The sequence below is a fragment of the Hippopotamus amphibius genome, chromosome 3, assembly GCF_030028045.1.
Source record: "Hippopotamus amphibius kiboko isolate mHipAmp2 chromosome 3, mHipAmp2.hap2, whole genome shotgun sequence".
NCBI classification, from domain to species: domain Eukaryota; kingdom Metazoa; phylum Chordata; class Mammalia; order Artiodactyla; family Hippopotamidae; genus Hippopotamus; species Hippopotamus amphibius.
In genome coordinates, this window is record NC_080188.1 from 75,041,276 (window position 1) to 75,064,842 (window position 23,567).

Consider the following 23,567-nt stretch of genomic DNA (forward strand, 5'->3'; position numbering starts at 1 on the left):
GGATGATTCCCTGGTGATTTTTCCAGTGATTTTTGCCCTAGTGCCAGGTAGTTTCTTCACCTGCATCTGCTGATCCATATTCAGCTCAAGATGTGAGAGGACTACCTGAGTGAGGACCACCAGAGCTCTCTCTCAGTGTAGCTCTTTCTTGTTGGTCTAGTGTCCTGTGACCTCTAACTGCGTTAGCCTCCCTGAATTTCCAGAAGCATCTCCTCAACTCAGAAAGAACTGCAAACACCTTATGCTGTGGCCTAGAAAGTAAGGCAGTAAACTAGGATGACTGCAGTGCTCACCTTGTTTATTATACCTTGTTTGTTTCATATATTTTGCCCTTTTTTAAAAAGCTGTTTCAGTAGGGTAAGTAAATCTATTCTCTTTTACTCCATCGTGGTTGAAAGCTGAAATCTTGGATTGCCTGTCATCTTCTTACTGATTCTAGGAGGATTTATATATTCCAACTATAAGTCCTTTGACAAATATAGGAATTAAAAGATCTTCTTCCACTCCATGTTCTTCCACTCTGTGACTTGTTTTTGTAGTCTCTTAAATATGATCTTTGATGAAGAGATGCTGACAATTTTAATGTTGCCCAATATATTACTTTTTAAACTTTAGGGTTAGTGCTTGCTGTGCCTGTTTACCTTTCCTAAAGTTGAGAAGACAGTTCTCTGTGTTTTTGTTTGGAAATGTTCTAGTTTTTTACTTTAAAACCTACAATCCATTTGGCATTGATTTTTGCATATGTTGTGAGAAAGGAATCAAGATCCTTTTTTTTCTTTTTTTTCCAACTGACACAGCACCACTTACTGAAAAGTCTATCATTTCCCCACCGCACTGCAGTGTCAACTTTGTCATCAATTTAATGACCATTCATGGTGGGTCTGTTTCTTGGTTCTGTGCACACACAGTTTTAACCTCAGTCTGATAAATAGCATTGATCTGAAGCAGTCTTTTCATAAATTTCAGTTTAAAAGAAAACTGAGCTTTTCTTTCCTTTTTTTTTAAATAAATTTTATCCTGTTTATTTATTTACTTTTGGCACCTGGACAGGGACTTGAACCCTGGATCCTCAGATTAAAAGTCTGATACTCTACTAGCTGAGCTATCCAGGCACTCTCTGGCTTCCCTTCATTTAACTTAAATATACACAGGTTTTAACTTAAGTAGACTATTGTTTTCCATCCAAAATACAGTTTGAATGCACAAACAGTGTAAATTTAATTATATTAAATATCTCTAATACTATTACAAATAATGTTTTAATGTCACAATTACTAAGGGATTTTGGCTTACATTTTACAAAATAAAAACTCTCCTTTAACCAATGAGTAACCTAAATTTTGAAATATTAGGTTTGAAACAAAATTATGCAATTCAGGCAGTGTTAGCATAATCTGTTTATCACAGGCCCTAATAAATCATAACTGTTATATTGTAAAAACAAACCGCATTTTATTCCATCAAAAGACCATCTTCTCACTATATCTATGTAAATCTTATTCCAAGGATATTTTCTTTTCTTTTTCTTTTTAGAAAATGTACTGAATTTTATTAATATTTGTAGACAGCGTGAAGTGTAATCTCCACCCCTACCTTTAAGACTTTCATTATGATGTACAAGATACATTTACCCTCTCAACAAATAATTTTTTAGCAACTTGGTTGAGCCTCCAGTTTATATATCCTACAAAATATTTTCACTGAAGTTACAAAATCTTATGCTTTGCATTGTTGGCAACTTTTAATGATATATATGTAAGGTTATATATTTTATTTTATTTTATTATTTTTATTGGAGTATAGTTGCTTTACACTGCTGTGTGTCAGTTTCTGCTGTACAGCAAAGTCAATCAGCCTTACGTATACATATATCCCCTCCTTTTTGGATTTCCTTTCCATTTACAGTGCCAAGTATAGTTCCCTGTGCTATACAGTAGGTTTTCATTAGTTATCTACTTTATATATAAATAGTAGTCACCTATGCCAACCCCAATCTCTCAATTCATCCCACAGTCCTCCTCTTCCCCCTTGGTATCCAAATGTTTGTTCTCTATGTCTGTGTCTCTATTCTTGCTTTGCAAATAAGATTATCTATACCACTTTTCTAGATTCCACATACATACGTTAATATACGATATTTTTCTCTTTCTGACTTCACTGTGTATGACAGTCTCTAAGTCCATCCACGTCTCTGCAAATGACACAATTTCATTCCTTTTTATGGCTAATATTCCATTGTATATATGTGCCACATCTTTATCCATTCATCTGTTGATGGGCATTTCGGTTGCTTCCATGTCCTGGCTATTGTAAATAGTGCTGCAGTGAACATTGGGGTGCATGTATCTTTTTGAAATACAGTTTTCTCAGGGTATATGCCCAGTAGTGGGATTGCTGGGTCATATGGTAGTTCTATTTTTAGTTTTTTAAGGAACCTCCATACTATTCCCCATAGTGGCTGTACCAATTGACATTTCCACCAATAGTGTAGGAGGGTTCCCTTTTCTCCACACCATCTCCAGCATTTACTGTTTGTAGATTTTTTGATGATAGCCATTCTGACCAGTGTGAGGTGATACCTCATCACAGTTTTGACTTGCAGTTCTCTAATAATTAATGATGTTGAGCAGCTTTTCATGTGTTTGTTGGCCATCTGTATGTCCCAAGGATATTTTCATTCCAAATTATTTAAACACAACTTTCTTAGAAATATTTAGATGTGTGAGCATTTCAATGTTTAAAGTTTAAGTTTCAGTTATTTATTAATTTAAAAATATTATATTACTTTTGTTTTTTAAAACAAAATTTCCTATTACTAAAGGAATACATTTTTTGTTATAGAAAAATCATCAAATATGTATAAGTGGAAAATTTTAAGAAGAAAAACAATCCCACCTTTAGGTATTAATAATAATATAAAGCATGGTTTGTCACTTTTTGGAGTCTGGTTATTCAGGAGACAATTCTCACCTATCTTAGTCCACTTGGGCTGCTATAACAAAATAACCATAAACTGGGTAGCTTATAAATAACAGATATTTGTTTCTCACAGTTCTGGAGGCTGGGAAGGCCAATATCAAGGTGCCAGCAGATTCAGTGTCTGGAAAGGGCCCAATCTCTGGTGCAAAGCTGGCACCTTCCTGCTTTGCCCTCACATGGTGGAAGGGGCAAGGGAGCTCTCTCTGCCTCTTTCACAGAGTCACTAACCCCACACATGAGGGCTCTGTCCTTATGACCTAACCACCTCCCCGAAGCCTCACCTCCTAATGTCATCACCTTGGGGGTTAGGATTTCAACATATGTATTTTAAGGGAACAGAAACATTCAGACTATAGCAATACCCAAACACCTTGACGTCGGCACCATCTCCTGTTCCCATCAACAGGAAGCAAACAACTGGGTCCTCAGCCACCTGATCAAAGCCCTTCACTCACTCATTGCACAAACATATGTTAAGCACTGATTATATGCCAGGTACCCTGGTAGGTGTTAGGGGTACAAATAAGCTGAATAAACAAAATAGACATGGTTCTTTCCCTCCACAGAGTCCATTATCTAGTGGGAGAAGTCAACTTCAATCAAATAATCTCACAAATGATGAAAAACAACAACTATAATATCTATTTCTTACAATAGGACAGTAAGAGGGTAGAGCAGGGAATATGACTCAACTGAGGTCTGAGGAAAGTCTTCCTGTGGGAGAGATGGTGACCAGAGATCTGAAGGGTGGGCAGGAATGAACCAGCCCCATTGAAATGAAAATCACACAAGGGGCTGGCAGCATGCCCAGCACAGAAACAGTGAGAACAGAGGCCCTGGAGGGGACGAGAAGAAGAGTGTGTTTGAGGTACCAGAAGAAGGCCTGAGTGATTAAGCACAGAAGGAGATAGGAAAGTGGTCAGGAGGAGGCTGGGTGGATACCTGCAGAGGGGAGAGGCCACAAACATCTTGTGGCCTGTGTTAAGGATGTTGGTTTTTATCCTATGCTCAATGGGCAGCCATGGAAGTGATTATATTTGTGCTTTTTAACGATTGCTCTGGCTGAAACGTGGAGAATCTATGCATCAGAGGAAAGAGGACATAGATACATTAAGCACATGACCAAAAATCCAAGAGACAGATGAAGTAGCTTGGAAAGGAGTGGTAGTACAGAAATGGATGAAATGCAAAAATATTCCATAGGCAAGCTCATCTACATCTAGTAGTGGGTTGGTGATGGAAGATGAGAAAGGAAGATGTAAAGAATGACTCTCAGAGAAATAAAAAGAAACTGGAGTAGATCTGGTGAGAGCTGAGGAGGAGATCATGATTGTGATTTGGCGGATTTTGTGGAGCTAAGTGACATGTAAAGAAAGCAGTTGTATTTACAGATTGGTGGTTGAGAAGAGAGAACCCGGCTGGGGATGGAAATTTGTGAAGTGTCAAATACCACCCACATGAGGAAATACAGGATGAGAAGAGAGGTGGGCTAGACTTTAGAACGCCAAGGGCCAGTAAAAGAAGAGCCTGCAAAGAAAGCTGAGCAGAACAGGGGTATAGGAATGTTCAAACCTGAGATGTCTCAGAGGCCAAGGTACTGAGAGTTTTAGGAAAGCGTGAAAATTCTCGTCTGATTTAGTGACGTGGGGTCATGAGTGACCTTGGCAAATATAAGAGAGAAAGCGGGGTGGTAGCCAGGGTGCAGCAGATTGAGGAGTAATGGAGGACTAACTAGAGAGAAAAACTATAGCAACACAACAGAAGTCTGGCTGAGAAAGAGGAGAGAAAAGCTGGTAGAAAAAAAGGTAGCTAAAAAGCAACATATGATGTAGAGGATTTTTTACATTGTTTTAACAGAAGAGATGTGAGTATATTTAAAATGGGATGGATAATTTAACTCAGTTTTCAATTAAAACTAAAGAGAACTGTAGTCTGTTGCCTATAATCCTTTTGTCAAATACAGTGCAACCAACTTTCATTTTAATTATATGGTGGTTTATCCAGAGGAATAGCACTCACACTTGGGGAGAATTAAATAATCTGCAACTGCATGCTATTGGCAATTTCATGTAAGATTCCTCTCACAATGGCTATTTGAAAGGCATCATAGTAATGGCTCCCTTCTATTTAAGGGTCGGGTATGCATGGTATATGTGTATGTGAATGTATGCCCTATGTGGCGGTATCAAGCAAAATTTGGCAAACTGCAGCCCTTTGGCTAAATCTCACTCACAACTTGTTTTTTCTAAATAAAGTTTTCTTGCAACACACACACAATGATAGAAACAATTACTTAGAGAGTATCTAGATATAGAGAGAAGAGATCATTTATAGGGTGATGTTCTTGAAAAGATGTAATGGGATGAAATCCAAAGCATAAGTGGAGGGACTGACCTTTCATAAGAGGAAAGCAATGCCTTTGATTTGCTGTGGGAAGGAGGGAGAAGGAGGAGTGAAGATGGTATGTAGGTTTGCATGTCTGATAGCTAGTGGGTGAAGGAGTTTCCATCTGAGTACTTTGGTTTTCTAATGAAACTATAAGATCTTTGGTTGATGAAGGCTTTGGATATTTGAGATATTTGAAGATGGTTTAAGAATTATTGCAAGCATCTTTCATAATAGCCAAAAAGTAGAAACAGTCCAAGTGTCCATCATCTGATAAATGGATAAACAAAATGTGATACATCCATATAATGGAACAATATTTAACATTATAAAGGAATGACGTACTGATGAATGCTTCAACATGGATAAACCTTGTCATCATGCTAAATGAAAGAAACCAGTCACGAAGGGTCACATATTGTATGATTTTATTTACATGAAATGTCCAAAAGAGGCAAATCCATAGAAACAGAAAGATTAGTGGTTGTTAGGGATGCAGAGGGAGAAGGGATGGGGTTTCTTTTGGGGGTGATGAAATATTCTGAAATTAGATAGTGGTGAGGTTGGAGAATTTTGTGAATATACTTAAAATCACTGAATTCTACACTTTAAAAATGTGAATTTTATGGTAAGTGAATTATATCTCAATAAAGCTTTTTGAAAGAAAAAGAAAGAAAGAAAGAAAGAAAGAAAGAAAGAAAGAAAGAAAGAAAGAAAGAAAGAAAGAGAGAGAGAGATAAAGAAAGGAAGGAAGGAAGGAAGGAAGGAAGGAAGGGAGGGAGGGAGGGAGAAAGAAAACGAAAAAGGAAGGAAGAAAACTTTTTGCAGAGAGTGCAGTGCACTGTCCAGATAAAGGAGTGGGATTACCAGGTAGCAGAGACACCCACGAAGATCATGAAGCTTGTGGCACAGGCCCCCACATGAGCAGGCAGCTGCTGGGAGACGTGGAGTGGCTTGTTGGGAGGGGAAGTCAGGATGCACTCAGGAAGTATATCCATGTAAGGATTTTGGTAAATCATCACAGAGGTCTCAAAAGAAAGACAGCTGTATCTCCCAGACGCCAGTAATTTGTTCCTTATTCATATCCTCATTCTAGATTCACATTCATCCTAATTTTGTATTTGTAATTGTATATTCTTTTCCTTTAAAATGAATCCCCAAACAGTATATGCTTCAGGTTCCAGAAAACCAAGATCTGCCCCTGCAGATAGCTGAGGATCTATTTGAGGTCACTGAACATGAATTTATAGCTACATCACTCATTCTTTTTTTTTAAATATGGAACGCTTCACGAATTTGCGTGTCATCCTTGCGCAGGGGCCATGCTAATCTTCTCTGTATCGTTCCAATTTTAGTATATGTGCTGCCGAAGCGAGCACGACATCACTCATTCTGTTGCATAACTTGCTTCAACAAAGCTTGGATGTTTGGGTACAGAAGAAAGTACAGTCAGGTTCACCCAGAGCTGGGGTTTTGTGAGTCAGAAGCATGTTTTTTGTTGTTGTTGTTTTTTGTTTGTTTTTAAAAATTAATTTAATTAATTTATTTTATTGGCTGTGTTGGGTCTTCATTGCTGCATGCGGGCATTCTCTAGTTGTGGAGACAGGGGCTATTCTTCGTTGTGGTGCCTGGGCTTCTCATTGCGGTGGCTTCTCTTGGAGCAAGGGCTTTAGGCACGTGGGCTTCAATAGTTGCAGTACGTGGGCTCAGTAGTTGTGGCTCGTGGGCTCTAGAGCACAGGCTCAGCAGCTGTGGCGCACGGGCTTAGGTGCTCCGCGGCACGTGAGAGCTTCCCGGAACAGGGCTCGAACCTGTGTCCCTGCATTGGCAGGCGGATTCTCAACCACTGCACCACCAGGGAAGTCCCTGTAAGCGTGTTATTAAAAACACAGATCACAAAATTCAAACTGGATACGGGGGGAAGTGAAGACGGAGAGGTCTGGCGGGTCATGACAAAGCAGAGATGTCAGCAGGCTACAAAGCTGTTGGAGAAGAAGATTACAGAGGACAAACTTGAAAGATCAAGTTGGAAGATGCGTAGTTAAAGTGGGCTTCTGGAGGTGAATGACGAAGTCCACGGAGGGGAGATGGTTTGAGATGATTTGAAGGTCACGGGAGGTGACAACTGTCATTTGCTCTGAGGAAAAGTCTAAACTCTAAGAAGATCTCCAAGTCTCTGCACAATCTGTCCCCTGACTGCCTCTGTCACCTCACCTAGTGAATGTCCCTCTCACTCGTCTCCCTGCTGCCTTCATTCAGGTCCTCAGGAGTTTCTTCCAGCCTGAGGACTTGGACACCTGGTAGTTTCTCTGTTGTCTGGAATACTCTTCTCTGCTGCTTGGCCATGCCATTTCTACTCATCCCAAGGATCTCAGTTTAAAGTCTGTTCCTCAGGGAAGTCTTTCCCTATCTACCCAGGGTACAGCTTCCTGTTATATGCCCGGGTAAGACTCTATGTTTTTCCTTTACAGCCTTTATCAACTGTATTGTAGAAGTTGAGGGGCTAATGACTACTAAAATGGTCTTCTCTAGGGTAAAGAAGTGAGGTAATAGGTCTGGCAAAAGTCCCTATTGTATCCTGGGTCCTTAGGAACTTGTATGTACCAGACATTCTATTACTATTTGTTGTACAAGTGAAACTTAAGATACTCATGAGTAATAGTGTTTTCCAGCATACCTATTAACGTATAAAGATATAAAATGTAATTTAACAGATCATCTAAAACTGGTATATAGTGTAAAGATAAAGCCAATTTCCTTTCCAACATATATACATGAAGGCATATCTATCTTCAACCTCTCCTCACTTATTTGATCTCTAGAAATATGTCTCAAACAACATAGTCGAAGATAAGGGAAGATAACTTAATGATTTCTTATATGGAAATGAGATCATTGAATCCCCTATTTGAAATCATGAAAAAAAATTATTGGGATATACAGTCAGCCCTCCATATTGTTGGGTTCCTCGTCCAAGGAGTCAACCAACTTCAGCTGGGAAATATTTGGAAAAAATCCAGAAAGTTCCAAAAAAGCAAAACATGAATTTGCTGCATGCTGGCAACAATTTACATAGCACTTATATTGTATTAGGTATTATAAGTAATCTAGAGATGATTTATAGCATAAAGAAGATGCGCTTAAGTTATATGCTAATACTATAGCATTTTATACAAGGGACTTGAGCATCAAAGGTTTTTGTTATGGAGAGGGGTCCTGGAACCCATTCCCCAGGGATATGGAGGGATGACTGTATTACAATTTTCCATTGAAAAGAGCATGAAAAAGAATATACATATGTGTGTATAACTGAATCACTGTACTGTACATCTGAAACTAACACAACAATTGTAAATACACTTCAGTTTTTAAAAAAGGACTTTAGGGACTTCCCTGGTGGTCCAGTGGTTAAGAACTCCACTTCCACTGCAGGGGGCACCAGTTGGATCCCTGGTTGGGGAACTAAGATCCTGCATGCCATGCAGTGCAGCCAAGAAAAAAAAAAAAAAAGGATGTTATAACAGGAGTGGAGGAAGTGGTAAACTGTCTAGCCAACAGTTTAACTATGAAAGAGTGGACTAGTCTTAGCAATGTTAATTATAAATACTTTGACTCAATGTACACACACTGCCTGTGGGAGAAGTGGAAAACAAATTCCGTGATTTATTTTCATTTGGACAGCTTGTGGTAAAACCTGAATTCACATAAAAATTGCTTTGGTTTATTAGCTGCCGAAAAATTACACTCACTTGTATTCTAAAAAGCCTTAAAATTTAAGAAAAACAATGAGCCCCCTTGCTTGTTTTTTCTCTCTCAATTCTCCTGATGGTTATCCCTTTGATCCTTTCACAAAACAAGTCTGATTCTCCTCTTTCTTTACATCTTCCAAATCTCTGGCCAGCTGCCTCTTTAAGGAAGTCTTTAAGGAAGACTTCTCTCCTGCTATCTGACCCAGTCCCACCCTGGATATTCTTCCAATTTACAGTGTTTATTTCCCCCAGGGCACAACTTTTATCACAATCTGTACTTGTGTTGACCCCTGTTTCCTATCCCATGCCACCACAGAAATGTCGCCTCTATGAGAGCAGGGACCTTTATTTGTCATCACCCTAGCACCTAATTTCCTACTACAATTGTACAACCTTTTCAAACCTAGAGGAACTCCTGAATATGAATGTTGTATTAACAAGAAAATGTCTGAGGTTATTTTTTCCAGAATTGCTCACTTATCTCCTACTAGTTTTAGCACTTTTATCTGATTATTTTACCTTCTAAAATTTGTGTGGGGGCTTTCTCATAAATAAATTGGAAAAAATATTTCTATTACAGGATCATGTTCAACTCAGGACCAGGTATCACAATTGTAACGCACACACAAGAAAGCAAATAGAGCCAGGACATCCAGTAAGTTTCCCTTCTCTGGTCCAACACCCCAAGGGTAGATTTTAAACAAATGCCAAGTCAAGTGGAAGAAACCGGCAACAAATGGAAGTGAGTGTGAGACTTTAAAACGTCCCAGATCGATTCAACCCAATCCTCTGGTGCCACTAAGCGCTCCCACCACTCAGGCAAGGCTACTCCGGGGACCGGCCCACACCAGCCCGGGAGGGTCCCCCTCAGACCTCTCCTCCAGGCTGGCCGCCTTAGCGCGCTCCCCCGCGTCCTCGCCCTCCCGGTCCCTGTCCTGCAGACTTGCCGGCAGGGATCCGCGGGCTGCGGACTTTACAGGGCGCGCGGTCTCCCTACTGGCTGTTTTGCTTTGCACGTTGTCAAGCACCCCACCCCACCCCCCCAAATCCCGACCTCGTGCACATTACTAACTCCGAACTGACACTCGGCTGAGCCAAGATGGCAAATCCCCAGGAACATTCGAATGCTCCCCGCTACCCTCGGAGCCCGAGCCCCGGCGGGGCGGCCCTCGCTGAAGCCTCGCCGCCTTCCCGGGCGAGCAGCCTGCGGGGGGCTCCGGGCTCCACCGCCGCCCTGCGGCCGAGGACCCCTCTCCAGCTTCCCGAACTACAGATCCCAGGGTGCCTCTCGGACTCCCGCTCCCTCCCTCTCTCGCTCCCTCCCTCCGTGCGTCTCCTCCTCCCTGGCCCTTGTTGTTTTGGCTGGAAGCGCTCCGGCGGAGTTTCAGAGAAAGTCTGGGCAGAAACCGGAGCCGGCCCGAACGTGGGAAGGGGAGGAGGAAAGGGAGGAAGAAGGAGCCGGGAGGCCGCGAGAGGGAGGGATCGGGGCTGGGAGCCGGGCCGCTCAGAACCTGCCGCGCGCCCTGGGGTGGGGGAGGCGGCGCGGGAGGAGCGCGAGGGGACGGGACGGTGGGCTCGGTCCCCGCAAGCCGAGCGGCAGAGCGCCTCGTTCCTCCGCCGCCCTCCGCCTCCTCCCTTCGCCGGCGGCGGCGGCGGCGGCGGCGAGCGCGGACCCACCCTCCGGCGGGACCTGCGCCCTGCCCAGCGACGCCGAGCCGGCGGCTCCCTCCGTGGCCTGGGACCAGCCCTGCGCCTGCTGCCCACGGGACCCTCGCGGCTTCCCCTCTCCGCCCCGCTGCCCGGGCGCCGCGGGGAAGTGACCCACCCTCCCCCGAGGAGGGGGAAGGAGAAGACCGCGCCGGGCGCACCGAAACCGAGAGCGGGAGAGCCGGAGTGGGCGCCGCGCGGGGGCATTGTGTGAGTGTGCGAGTGTGAGTGTGCGAGTGTGTGTGTGTGTGTGTGTGTGTGTGTGTGTGTGTGTGTGCGCGCGCGCAGCGTCGTGTCTGTCTCCGAGAGCGCTCTGGGAGGTCCCGTCCCGAGGGGGCGGAGCGCTGGGGGTCGAGGCTCCGGCTCCGCGCCGGGGCAGAGTCCCGTGGAAGCCGAGCGCGGCGGAGGCGGCCGGCGGGACGGCACGTCTGGCGGCCGGGCGGGCGCACTGAAGGGAGGCCCGGGCGCCCTCGGCCCGGCCCCGGCCCCGAGGTATCGGCCTCGGCGGCGCAGCCCGCTTCTACTCACGTCCGCGGACCTGCCTGCGGGGAAGAAGCTCGGACGCTGAGCGCCGGCGCTCCGCGCAGCCCGTCCGCCCCGTCTGCCCGGGGTGCGCCGCCGGAGAGCAAGGTCCCCGTCGCTGCGCGGCTGTCCGGCGTCTGCGGTGTTGGGAGCGCGCCCGGCCCGGAGCCGGAGAGGCGCGCACCATGAGTGGCGGCGAAGTGGTCTGCTCGGGATGGCTCCGCAAGTCTCCCCCGGAGAAAAAGTTGAAGCGTTATGTAAGTAGAGCCCGATCGCCGCTCCTCTTCCCGGGCGGCCGGCGCGCGGGCCGCTGCTTCCCCGTAGCCCGTATCCCTTTCCCGTGGGCCCCTTCCCCGGCAGGCTGGAGACCCAGGCTGGACACTCGCGCCCGGGCCTCCGCTCGGCCGGGCACCTCTCTTCCTCCAGATTCCAGACATCGGTCCGTAGGAGGGCCCGGCGCGGCCAGCTGAGCGCCCGCTGCATGTTTTTATTGTTCCTTTCAGCAGGGACGAGGGGGAGAGGCGTCTCCTTTCGTTCTGGCTGCAGGGAATCCTTAGGGGCTGCTGTGTGGTAAATTTCCCGCACTGGGAAAACGGCAGAGGTGTTGGAACTCACCAGCCCTCCCTTTGGTCCACGCTCCCTCCCGCTTTCCCCTCGGGGCGGTTGCGGGAAGCGGGCGGGGGACCTGGGAAGTTGGCATTAGAGCCGAGCATCTCCAGTCCGCACATACGGGAAAGAAAAAAGTTAGTACGCGCCCTACCGTTTGCTTAGCAGGGTTCACATTTTCGCGGTTTTGAGTCGAGGGACGTTGGAGTTTGGCCCGAGAGCGCTGGCAGTTTGCTGCGAGAGGAGGGCGCTGGCGGGAGCCTGGTGGCTGGTGTTCGGGCGCCTTGGACACGCTGTCAAACCCTGCAGGCGGGGACAGCTGAGGCCAGTCAGGATTTCTGTGTGTTACGGTCCTTTCCCAGGCCACCCGAGTTGCTTCATGGTGTTTGTGTAATTGATACAGGATGCTGATTATGTGTTAAGCCGTTTTAGCTGTTAGGGAAAATATTCCTTGAAAGAACCAACCTTGCTTAGGTGGAAATCTGTGTCTTCTTCGGGGGTCTGCGATGTTACCCCTTCTCCCCCTATTGGTTCTGTTGTCACTGCCCCCTGCAGAGGAAAGAAATGACACCTTCGCTCTGGCATATGGAGCACGTATTTTTCTAGTAAAGTATCTCTCGAAAACAAAATGTGTGCCCCCTTAAATATAAGTTTACTACGGGGGAGCCGACACTAATAATAGAACCTGTTTCTTGTGGAAGGATATCTACACCCAGCGTGAGAGCTCGAGGTAATCCTATTAGTCACTGTTTGCTTGCATAGAACGGAGTGAAGTGCAGTATTTAACTGCACCGACAGCTCAGCAGTGAATTTCTGGTTTACTTTCTGCCAGAATTTGTTATAGGCCAATAATTCTCATTTAAGGATTTGATGCCACAAATCCTAAGAAAGTTCTCCAGAGGTGTTTTGAATCCTTCCAAATCCTGTCTCGCCACCTATCACAGTTTGCCTTAATATTCTAGTAAATATGCTAACTTTGTTACGAAAATTGGAGAGAGGCAGTGTTGTTTCCAGCTCTGAGTTCTAAAGAGAAGGTTGTATGTGTGTGGGAAGAGGGAGCGGACTGATAGATGTATTTGTTTTGAGAAGGCACTGTTTAGGAAACGGTTGGGTTCTTGGGGGAGCTAAAGAACACTACGTTAGCTGAAATAGGTAGTTTACTGTTAACTGTGTAATAGAGGTTTAATGCGTTCTTTCACATGATTGGTTTATGGCTCTCTCAAGAAGTGCCACGCACTGGGCTAGGGACCATAAGATTAAGGAATACAGTAGGGAAAAAGCCTTGCTTCCTGGGCTCGCTATTTATTTATTTATTTATTTATTTATTTATTTAGCGGGGGCCACATGGCATGTGGAATCTTAGTTGCCTGACGCAGGGATGGAACCCGGCCCCCTGCATTGGAAGGGCGGTGTCTTAACCACTGGACCTCCAGGGAAGTCCCCTGGGTTTACAGTTTAATGTAATACAAACTAGGAAGAAAATCAGGTGCAAAGATTATGTCTTCACAAGGACCAAGAAAATGGAAAATCTAAATTTGAAAACATTTACTATTTCATTTGATCATTACAGCAGTTTTGTGAGGCAGGCATTATCTGTCCAACAGATGAGAACAGTCTTCATAACCAGAGTGTGCCAGAGGCAGGGTTTCAACGCAGACCTGCCTGCCTGCCTGGGCCTTAAAAGGTTAATGACTCTCATCTAGTGGATTTCAAGTGGAGCTCAGGCGGGGTCATCTGTCAAGGGCCTTTCAGGTTATAACTTTCTCTGAGTCTGTGGATATTGGTTGAGCATGCAAGGAAGAGGCGGGCTGCGGATCAGAGGTGCAGCGCTGAAGAAACACAAGACAGCATGTGTAGAAAAGGGAGCCAGCAGTGCCACGTGGTTTCTGATTGTGTACCCAAGCTGAACGTTGTATTTCATAGATGCTTTGAGGAACAAGCTCCACATAGACTGAAACCATAGGAGTGAATACTTTAGAGAGACAGTGGGCTCCCTAAATTGTTGTCCACAGAGGGAAGAATGTGCCCAACAGCTGAAGGAGGGAGGATTTTCCTTGCTTGGCGGGGCACTAGGGTTTTCTTTCTACGCTAGTGAAGTACATGGAGACGGCCCAGGAAGCCAGTGGGCAGGGTGGCCGCCAGAATTGAGGGGTCCAAGAGGATGACTGGAGTCTTATAAATTAAAATGAGGTTTGTCTGATATTTGTACTGTCAAGTTGGTTGACCAGAAGATTTTGACATTCCCAGGTGATTGCCATTTGTCTTCGTTATCCAATTGAGATAGTTTTGGCTAACGCAGCTTTGCCCCTCAAAGATACAGGCATATATACATGCATCTTCTGTGCTGGTTTGGTCTTCATGTAAAATCTTTATTTTCTGGATGAAAGGAAACATTGTTGGCCACCCAATAGGCAGAATGTTGCTTGATAATGGTTTTGGGTGAACGGATTCGCTGCGATAAGATATCTTGGATGCCTGGTACTGTAATTGTTAAATGAGACTTCAGGGAGTTTGAGCATTGATTTTGTTGGGGAAAACATTTGGCCCAGAGGACTTTGACAGTTGTCTTTCTGTTTATAGTACTTATAGGGTAGTCCAAGCATTGATTAAGGGCTTTTAAGTGACAAAAAAAAAAGTTTTCGTTTTATCTTCAAAGCCATCTTAAGTTATGGCCCCATTCCATTTACAGCTCCACTTTATGTTTGTTGTTTTATAGTCAACAGCATTGTTTTTGCATATTAGTATGTTCATTAGTATGTTTTTGCATATTAGATATGGAAGCTTTCCTTGAATTTCCTGAAGAGAGTGGAAGTGGCATAAAAGATAGTAAGAGAAAGACTAAGCGAGCAGATTCTCCAGCCTTTTTGTCTTTTTAATTGTTTCTGTATTTATTTGCAAAAGGGTAAGAACCTCCTGTATGTGTCCCATCCTTTGGGAATTTATAAGTCCTGCTTAATACGGAGGTGAAGATTTTTCTGCTTTCTCTCAGTTTTGCTACTACTGTGTTGCTGTCTTCATCCTGTGTTATACATTAAACAGCTGTTTTTTTACTCAGTTAAGGATCTGAGTAGAATCACATACAGATCAATGTCACCAGGGTTATAGAAACCAAGTAAACTCTTGGTAATATGCACTCAACAGTGTCACTCTGATTTTTAAAGAGTTTTTAAAGACAAATCAGCCATTTGAAGTAATGGTGGAATTTTCATCAGGACTTGAAATTTTAGCTGAGATGAAAGGTAAGCCTAGAAAACAAAGGATTGCTTCAAGCCAGCTGGCTGTCCCCCTGTCTCTGCAGGTGGAGCTTCCCCAAGGTCTGCCTGAAGCCCGGACACCACATTTGGGCTTCTCCGTGGCCCAGCTGTCTGCCTGGGGCCAGTGTGCAATCTCAGCAGGAGAACCTGCTTCTGGGCCAGGGCAAGGTGGCCTGCTAGCTGCCAGCCAGCTGGGGAGCAAGACCTCAGCCAGTTCTTAGGTGTGTAATCTACACCCAGCTTGGGCTCTGCTCTTCAGCTGTCAGTTTATAGGATGGTTTTGTGTCTGGACTTGTGGTTCTGGGAATGGGCTTAGAAACAGAAATAGCATCTTCCTCTGGGTGAGCACCTGACATCTTACATAGAGGAGAGAGGCATGGGGAAGGCAAAATAGCGGTATCTCCTTGGTTCAAGGGCAACCCATGGAGCTGGGCTAAGTCCCTGTTCCATAGTGTCACCACAACAAAGAGGACTGTGATGTCTAGAAGCTCTTCCTGCCCTTTTTTGGCAATTCCCAGTAGCAGTCAACAGATTGTGAAGCTTAGGCCTACAGTGACTGAAGGAGCATGATTATTCTGTTCAAGGAAATCTTTTCCTGCAATCCTCACATTAGTGAACATTCCATTTAAATTTCGAATGTTTTCTTTTTACCTTTTCTAGTAAGGCAGGGGCATTGTTTCTAGTAAGAAAGATCTTCAACTAGCAGTTACATTAAGTCTTTATGAAAGTTAATGATAGTTAATTCTTTTGTTGTGTCTGGGCTTAGTGATAAGAGTTGCCGAATCCCTAAATCTGATTGTTGTCTTTCAAGATTCAAAATTACTACTAGGAAGGTGTATCAGTTTGGAGGGTAGTTTTAGAATTATGCTGTTTTAAATTTTTCTTTTTAACTGATCATCTTTGAACAGACACAACAATTATGGCAAGAATTTATGCTTGGATAATCTGGGTGACAGGTGAATTGGTTATTTCAGTGTGTTTTGCCATAATGTGTCTGCGGAAAGAATAGAAAGAAATAAAGCGACAAGCGCTTTTAAGGCTAAGTAAAATTCCACGTTTTGGAGTGTCATAAAAAATATGTAGATAAGGTCTTGATGATTTGCAAGTTGAGGACGTTTAAGAGGTGCTTAAGTGCCAGCACTCCTAATTTTCTTACAGAGACTATCACAGGAGAAGGGACATCGTAGCAGGTGGATTACTACTTTATTTTTAAAGGGGTTTGGGTAAACTGTGCTGTGGTAGAAGGAACCCTGGACTGAGTGTCAGGACCCAGAATTCACCTGGGCTTTGCCACTGCTCACATGAACTTTGGATCCTTCTGATCCTCAGTTTCCTTATCTGTAAAATGGGGCAGGGGTGTTTATGTTCTAAACTCTCCTGCCATCTGACATTCTTCTCAGACGTTTCCTTGGGAGGGGGAGGCAGATGGGGAGCTTCACGATAGGCTTCCTTTTGGGAGGCAAATAAATCTTCAATTCTTGTTCATCTTAAGTAGCCTAGTGAATATATTAAAACTGCAGAGGCAGAATTCTTTGGGGACCGTCCAGCACTTCCCTTAATGGAATGTAGGCTCACCCAGGCCCGGTCTGCGGAGTGCCTGTGCTGGGTGCTGTGTCTGATGCAGAATGGAAGCTCACCAAGTATCTGTTGACTGAATTAATAAACAGGTATCTCTGGAGCTTTTGTACGTGTTCCATGTGAGGAATACAGTGGAGGGAAAGGCCCCCTCCCTTCCTGTAAGCAGTTTCTAATCTATTTGTGAAGATGAGCTATAAATGCACGTTCCTTTAACAGGTCATATATGATGAATTGCCAAATGGTTGATACAGGTGATAATTGCTTGAGAGTTCAGACTAGAGGGGAGGGGGATGGGGCCAGCCAGGGAAGATTTCGTGGGTGAATTTCAGGCTCTATTCTTGGAAGAATCCAGGTGCTGCTGACAGAAATAACAAAATCAGAGGAGAAGCCTGGTTTTCAAGGAAGAACGGGGGACTTTGTGTTGAGTTCAGACATCCCAGCGAAAAGGACGGAATACCTCCGTTTCATGCGTGGAGTTTGGACGTCAGCTGTAACTTGCAGTTTGAGAAGTTTCAGTTTCTGCCATGACCTAATGCTCTGATGGGGTCCTGACCACAAGTGGATTTTCTGTGCTGGGCTAGAAAACAAACCAAACAACCCCACTTGTCCGGTCACCTGAACTTATTAAAATTCCAAGGGACATGTGTTATTTAAGATTTCTTTATGTCTGTTTGGAACTAAATAATTCACGCTGGCAAGCATTTAGTTGACAACAGAGAGTGAGCATGTTCTGGTAGGAGGGAGAATAAAAGAGCCTTTGATTCATTTGCTTCTGAGTTCCAGCAGGAGGGCCCAGGCTGCCTTGGGCTAGCGTCTTATTTTGGACTTTGGAAGCCATCTTAGCCCAGCTGTGTGAATGCCAGCCAGTGCTGGAGGAAGGAGAATAACACCATTGGATCACATTAAACCCCTCCTGACTGTGGATGGAAGGGTTTCTCCTGTTTCACATTCCTTGCATTAGCATGGTGGCTCATTTCCCCCAAGTGAGAGCTCCATCTGAATTTGCCACTTGAACTTGGATTGAAGTCACAGCACTTCTGTGACTGTGACTCTTTATCTCAGTCGACTAAGTACAGGAAGCTTATCAAGACCCAGGTCTCTGTCTGCTCCCCCTCTTCAGCTACAGGCACAAATAAAATCAGCATTCCGCCCTTCTTTAGATTACTCCTGGGGAAGAGTGGCTCATTGTACCATGACTTTCCATGGTCATTAAATAAGTAGCCTCTTCATTTGCCAACTCAATGGCTGGGGGAGCCTTAATGAATTGGAGATGGCGATTCAGGCCTGTGGAATTCCTGGGAAAAGTCATTTTAGGAACTTGGAAGCTTTGACCATTCCAGGCTTGTGTGTGTGAGCACCTCAGATCCTGTAAGAATGCCTTAACTGGAGAAGAATCTTTTATATTTTAAGTAATTCTTTTATTCATAGGAGCAAAATGCTCCTTGACTGAAGAGAAAGATGCTGATTGCTGAAGGTATGTAAGGTAGACCCTCCGCTTTTGAGCCTCCCACAGCTTTTGACCCTCCCACAGCCTGCTCTATAAAAAAAAAAAATAGTTAAGACTCTGCACCGAAATGCATGCTTGGTCGTTATCTGGGCTACATTAGCCCTTGAAGCATTCTGATTACAACTTGTAGCTGCCAAGCCCTGTTCTGCAGTGTTATCTGGAACAAAAAATTTTCCATGTGGTTGTTTTTAGCAGAGCTACTATATGCAAACTGCACGTGAAGATGTAAGTTGCAAAGAAATAGAGCTTCTAGAAGGGGAAATGTGAGTGATCTTAATTTTTTTTTCTACTATTTAACTGTTCTTTCCTTTCTGTGTGTTTCAGACAATTTTATCATATTTCTAAACTGAGTTTTCTTTTATTTTTATACACTGGAAAGAATGCCAAATTTACCAAGAGTTTTTCATATGGTGGTGTTTTTTTTTCTCCCAGCTTTTTTCTTTGGATTCATACTTGGCCTAGGTTATTCCCTATGTGTTTAAAAAAAAAAAGTCCTGAAAGGAAAAAAACAAATGGTTACATTGTTCTGTGAATTAAAAACAATATACGGAGAGTCCAAACATTTCTGGATGTAAAAATCGTAGGTCATTTTGTTTTTAAAGGAAGAAAAATACTAAACTTTTCTTTAACTATCTTGCTCATTGTTTTTCTTTTCCCTTTTTTATTTATTTTCCTTTGTTTTGACTCATGTTATTTAAATTTTTTTGAAAAGTTTTGTACATGGTTCTTCTTTAAGAATATCACACTTGGAAAAAGAAAACATTAAAATGCCATTTTACTTTTCATCCTCTGGTCTGAAGAGGGGAAAAATTGTTAATTAATAGTAAAGGTTTGTAACTGACTTTCTTGTTGCTTGATTGAACTGAATATTTGTATTGCAGAGGTATTTAGCAGTTATATGTGAAATAAGCAGGTAAATATAATTTTAGTTAAGAGGCTTGCTTTTGTGAAATAAAAAATGCAGGACAGTAGCATCAGGGGATTGAGAACTCAATATATTTTTGTTGTTGCTTTTATTGTATTTAATATTTGTAATTTATATTTTGTATTAAATGTTTATTGTATTTAATACATCAGTGAGCCAGTTGCTATAAAATTTCATCTGCTCACGTTTGTAAACGGGAGAGAGGTAAACAGCACTCTTTTCCTCAGGAATCCCTACCCTCTTGCCCTTTTCCCCTTTGTTTTTCACTTCTTCCCCTGTAGTAGAAGCCTTGCCACCTACATCACGGAGTATTTGTGTCACCTTTTCTCTAAAAAGGGGGGAATTATTCATGTCCTGTTATGTAGTAATCAAGACTGGGAATCATTATGTTCCACCTAGCAGGTAGATTGTTTTTCTCTCCTGAAATGCAGTTTTTAGTTACTGCTGTATTGGGAAATGCAGTCAGGCCACTTTCTGACTAGCAGGACTCCTCCCTGAAATGACTACCTGGTTGAAGAATTAAGTACCTGGTGTGCTTTGTCAACTCCAGTCCATCATACATTCCCATCAGTGCCTTGGCCAGAGTCATCGTAGCCAAGAGGTCATCCCTTCTGATTGGAGGGATGACCACTTGATTTTCGGGAAACAAGTGCTTTAATCTTTGTCTCTTGGAAGAGAAATACTTGGTAAAATACTACCTCCAGTGTTTTGAATTCCAGTGATGTTACGTAGAACTTGATGAGGAAGGCTCACCCCTTTGGACTGGGGAAGCATCATTTGAAGCCCATACCCTCTGGCAAAGATATAATTGATCCAAAGTTGTGTAGGAGGATTGGATTTTATGAGTTCTCCCTGACAATTTCAGATTTAAATGTTTGAAGTGTTGGGAAAAGGTAAAAGGAAATACTGAGCTAGGAAGAATGTGAAATATTTGGGAAGTTAATTTGTTCCTGGTGGTGCTGTTACATAAAACGAAAGCCTTCTGAGAAACCTTCACAGAGTATCTAGGTCATTTATCTCTGAAGAAAAGTGCACAAAATTAAACTGATGCTATAGGACAGTATTCTTTTTTTCTTTCTCTTCATTTAAGCAGTGAAATAGTCAAAACAGGAAAAGCATGCCTGGTATATTTCTAGTTTTAACATATCTTTCTAAATGATTTTCATAATGACCCACAATATACGCAGTGAAGGTTTGTACACATGATCTGTTTACCAAGAAAACTATGGCTTCATTTATCATTCTTTGGTGTTTGTAATAGGATATTAATTTCCAGAGGACAAAGATGGCATTTGTTCTCTGGGTCTGAAATGCACAGTGTGGTACCTGGCACAGTCTCTTGAATATGACCAAATAGTTGTCAAATTTTAAGCCTAAAATTATAAATCATCTAGTTCAATCATCTAGTTTCTCAACCTTTTCTAACCCATTTCTCTATCACTTATTGTTTGAATGTCCTGTGGCTTTTAATCCAGTTTTATTTTCTGTGATTTGCATTACAAAAACAATAGCTGTATCAATATCTTTCCCAATTACACTTATCTCCTTCTTTCCTAGTGGAGAATCCAACCTCCTCCAGGAATGAAAACTAGCCTCCAGGAGACTGATTGACTTGTCCAAGGTCATACAAGTTAACCAGCTAATTCTGGCAGGGCCAGATCTCTTACTTCTCAGGTCAGACCCTGCAAGTCCTTGAGGGGATGCCCGCTGAGAACAAGGCATTGGCGAAGAATTCAGAAGAGGCCCAAGGGGGCACTGCCTCCACCTTTCGGGAGTTTATTTCCTACTAGGGACACAGGAGCACTCAGTACTGCAAATTATGTTATGATCAGTGATGCATGAGACCAAGCTTTAGAAGAATTCAGCTGAGGGAGGTGAATTCAGGGACTCCTGGAAGGTTTTAAGAAGGTGGCAAGAGAGATTTCACCAGGACCTTAAAAGATGGATTCAGTTTTTAAAGACGAGACTGGGGTGAGATTCTTTCTTTTCCTCCCTTTCCCAGCCAGACTCGTGAGTGGGTTGTGTCCCCTCGGCCCCCTCTTCCTCACCTGCCACTCATCTCATAAAGGAATCCAGCCATCCTTACCTAACCGGCCCCCACTAAGGTCCCCAGAGGTTGCCCAGTGTGGCAGAACTAGATCTGAACTTTTCATTCTTATTTTTCATGGCACTCTTGACTACATTGTTGGAGATGATCAGTCCGTCTTCTCAAAATATGTTCTTCCCTGTGCCTTCCTGATACCAGGCTCTGGTTTCTAGAAGTGTTGGAGTTCCTAAAGGTTCTAGTGCTAGCTAGCCCTGGATGGTCTCTTCTTCCATCTCACACTGTTGGTAGTTCTTTATCCATTACAAGTTCATGAACTTTTTTGAAACTTTGATAAAAGCTCGTTGTTCTCCTTTTCCACAGAATTCCTTTTCCCCCCTGCTTGACCAGTACCCACATCATGCTGGTTGTTCAGTGTTTTTTAAAAAATTATTTATTTACTTATTTTTTTAAGACTTTTTTGATGTGGACCATTTTTAAAGTCTTTATTGAATTTGTTACACTATTGCTTCTGTTTTATGTTTTGGTTTTTTGGCTGCAAGGCATGCGGAATCTTAGCTCCCAGACCAAGGATCAAACCCGCAGCCCCTGCATTGCAAGGCAAAGTCTTAACCACTAGACCGCCAGAGAAGTCTTTTTTTTTTTTTTTTTTTTTTTTAGTTGAAGTATAGTTGATTTACAGTTTTGTTAGTTTTAGGTGTACAGCAAAGTGATTCAGTTATATATATATATATATATATATATATATATATATTCTTTTTCAAAATCTTTTCCATTATAGGTTATTGCCAAGATTTTGAGTATAGTTCCCTCTGCTATACAGTAGGTCCTTGTTGGTTATCTATTTTATATATAGTAGTGTCCACAGAATTCTTACAAACTTATACACAAAGCTATCATTCCCTTGCACGTTTCCTAACCTTTAAAGCCCGTATATAGATCTTAAAGCCCAGTGAAATGCCCCTGACTTATATGCTGATGATTTGAAGACCCCATTTCAGCCCATTTCTCACTCCACATCTGTGGCTGTAACTGGTTAGTAGATCCCTAACTGCTTAGACCCCCACAGCAACATGCATGCCTACAGCAGGGCTCACCATCCTCTCCCTAAACCCTGTCCTCTTGCTGTTCCCTCTCTCAGTCAGTCACGCCACCATCGCTTCCCCAGTGGCTTAAGCCAGGTGGTTTTCTTTGTTCTCTTCTCCTTCTCCACACCCAGCAACCAAATCCTGTCTGTTTTACCTTCCGGAGATCTCCTGACTTCTTGACCTCTGTGTTGCCTAAGCTGCCTTTGGCTTTGCCTTTCTGCCTAATGTCTGCAACAGCCAGCTCGTCTCCCTGGCTCCATCCTTGCGTCCCCCCAAACCAGCTTCCTCAAGGCAGCCAGCACAGCCTTTCTGAACCCTGGAGCTGATCATCCTGGGCCTCAGTTTGAGGCTGTTCTGCAGGGTTCCTGTGTTGTTTGTTTTTGTTTTAAAGTCTTTATTGAATTTGTTACAATATTGCTTTTGTTTTATATGTTTTGGTTTTGTGGCCACAAGGCATGTAGGATCTTCCCTCCCTGACCAGGGATGGAACCTGCACCCCCTGCAGTGGAAAGCGAACTCTTAACCACTGGACCACCAGAGAAGTCCCTGCAGAGTTCCTTTGCTCTAAGGAATGCCCAAACCCCTTTTCTTGGCTTGCGGGGCTCTCTGTGATGTGGCCCCTTATGTACCTCCTTCTCACTCACACAGTCCGCTTCAGCTGTACCGAACTTTCAGGTCCTGAATTGGCCTTGTGGTTGCTCACTCTGGCCTTGGCCTGGGCGCTTCTCTGCTCCAGGAATTCCTGGCCCTCCCCTCTCTGCCTCCACACCCAGGCTACCCTGGGAGCCTCCCCTGAACTCCCTTCACCACTGTCACTCACCCACACAGAGAGTATGTGTTTTGTTCTTTGATGCCCAGCCATTCCCGCAGCACAGTGCCCATCTCACCGGATTGCACTTGTTTGCACTCCTGTTCCCCCTTTAGATGCTGGGGCCACGTTGTGATTTTTCACAAGCCCTCCATCCTTTTGAATTCGTGGGCTCCCTTCCTCTCACAGAAAAAAGAATAAAAATTAATTTTGCAACTGTGTCGGGACAAAGGTGAACATATTCCAAGCTGGATTTATTACATTATTTTTATTATATTCATTCTTTATTCTGATTTTAAAAGAAATTCATATTAAGACACTTTTCATGGGCTCCTAAAAGTCTCATGGGCTCTAGCATTTGGTGTGCCTGTGCCTGACGGATCCTTCGGCTCTGTCAAGTGGACATAAATCCTCT

General features: G+C 43.6%; 1 protein-coding gene and 2 non-coding genes across 8 annotated transcripts in view; 1 reads left to right on the forward strand and 2 right to left on the reverse strand.

Moving 5' to 3' along the window:
* Positions 1-1,039: 1,039 nt before the first annotated feature.
* Positions 1,040-1,112, reverse strand: TRNAK-UUU (transfer RNA lysine (anticodon UUU)). Its single transcript has one exon. It is a non-coding gene; the product is annotated as a tRNA-Lys (tRNA).
* A 5,524-nt stretch (positions 1,113-6,636) lies between these two features.
* LOC130850678 (U6 spliceosomal RNA) lies at positions 6,637-6,743 on the reverse strand. Its single transcript, XR_009053021.1, has one exon. It is a non-coding gene; the product is annotated as a U6 spliceosomal RNA (small nuclear RNA).
* A 3,766-nt stretch (positions 6,744-10,509) lies between these two features.
* The window catches only part of GAB1 (GRB2 associated binding protein 1), a 122,037-nt gene continuing 108,979 nt past the window's right edge, over positions 10,510-23,567 (forward strand). For 2 of the 6 annotated variants that reach the window (XM_057725787.1, XM_057725790.1), the window contains exon 1: positions 10,513-11,599. In XM_057725787.1, the coding sequence (XP_057581770.1) occupies positions 11,528-11,599 (72 nt within the window). In that variant the 5' untranslated portion in view covers positions 10,513-11,527. Of the gene's footprint in view, positions 11,600-18,479; positions 18,551-23,567 lie in introns of all 6 variants that reach the window. The other 4 variants (XM_057725792.1, XM_057725781.1, XM_057725786.1 and 1 more) reach the window with 4 other exon arrangements.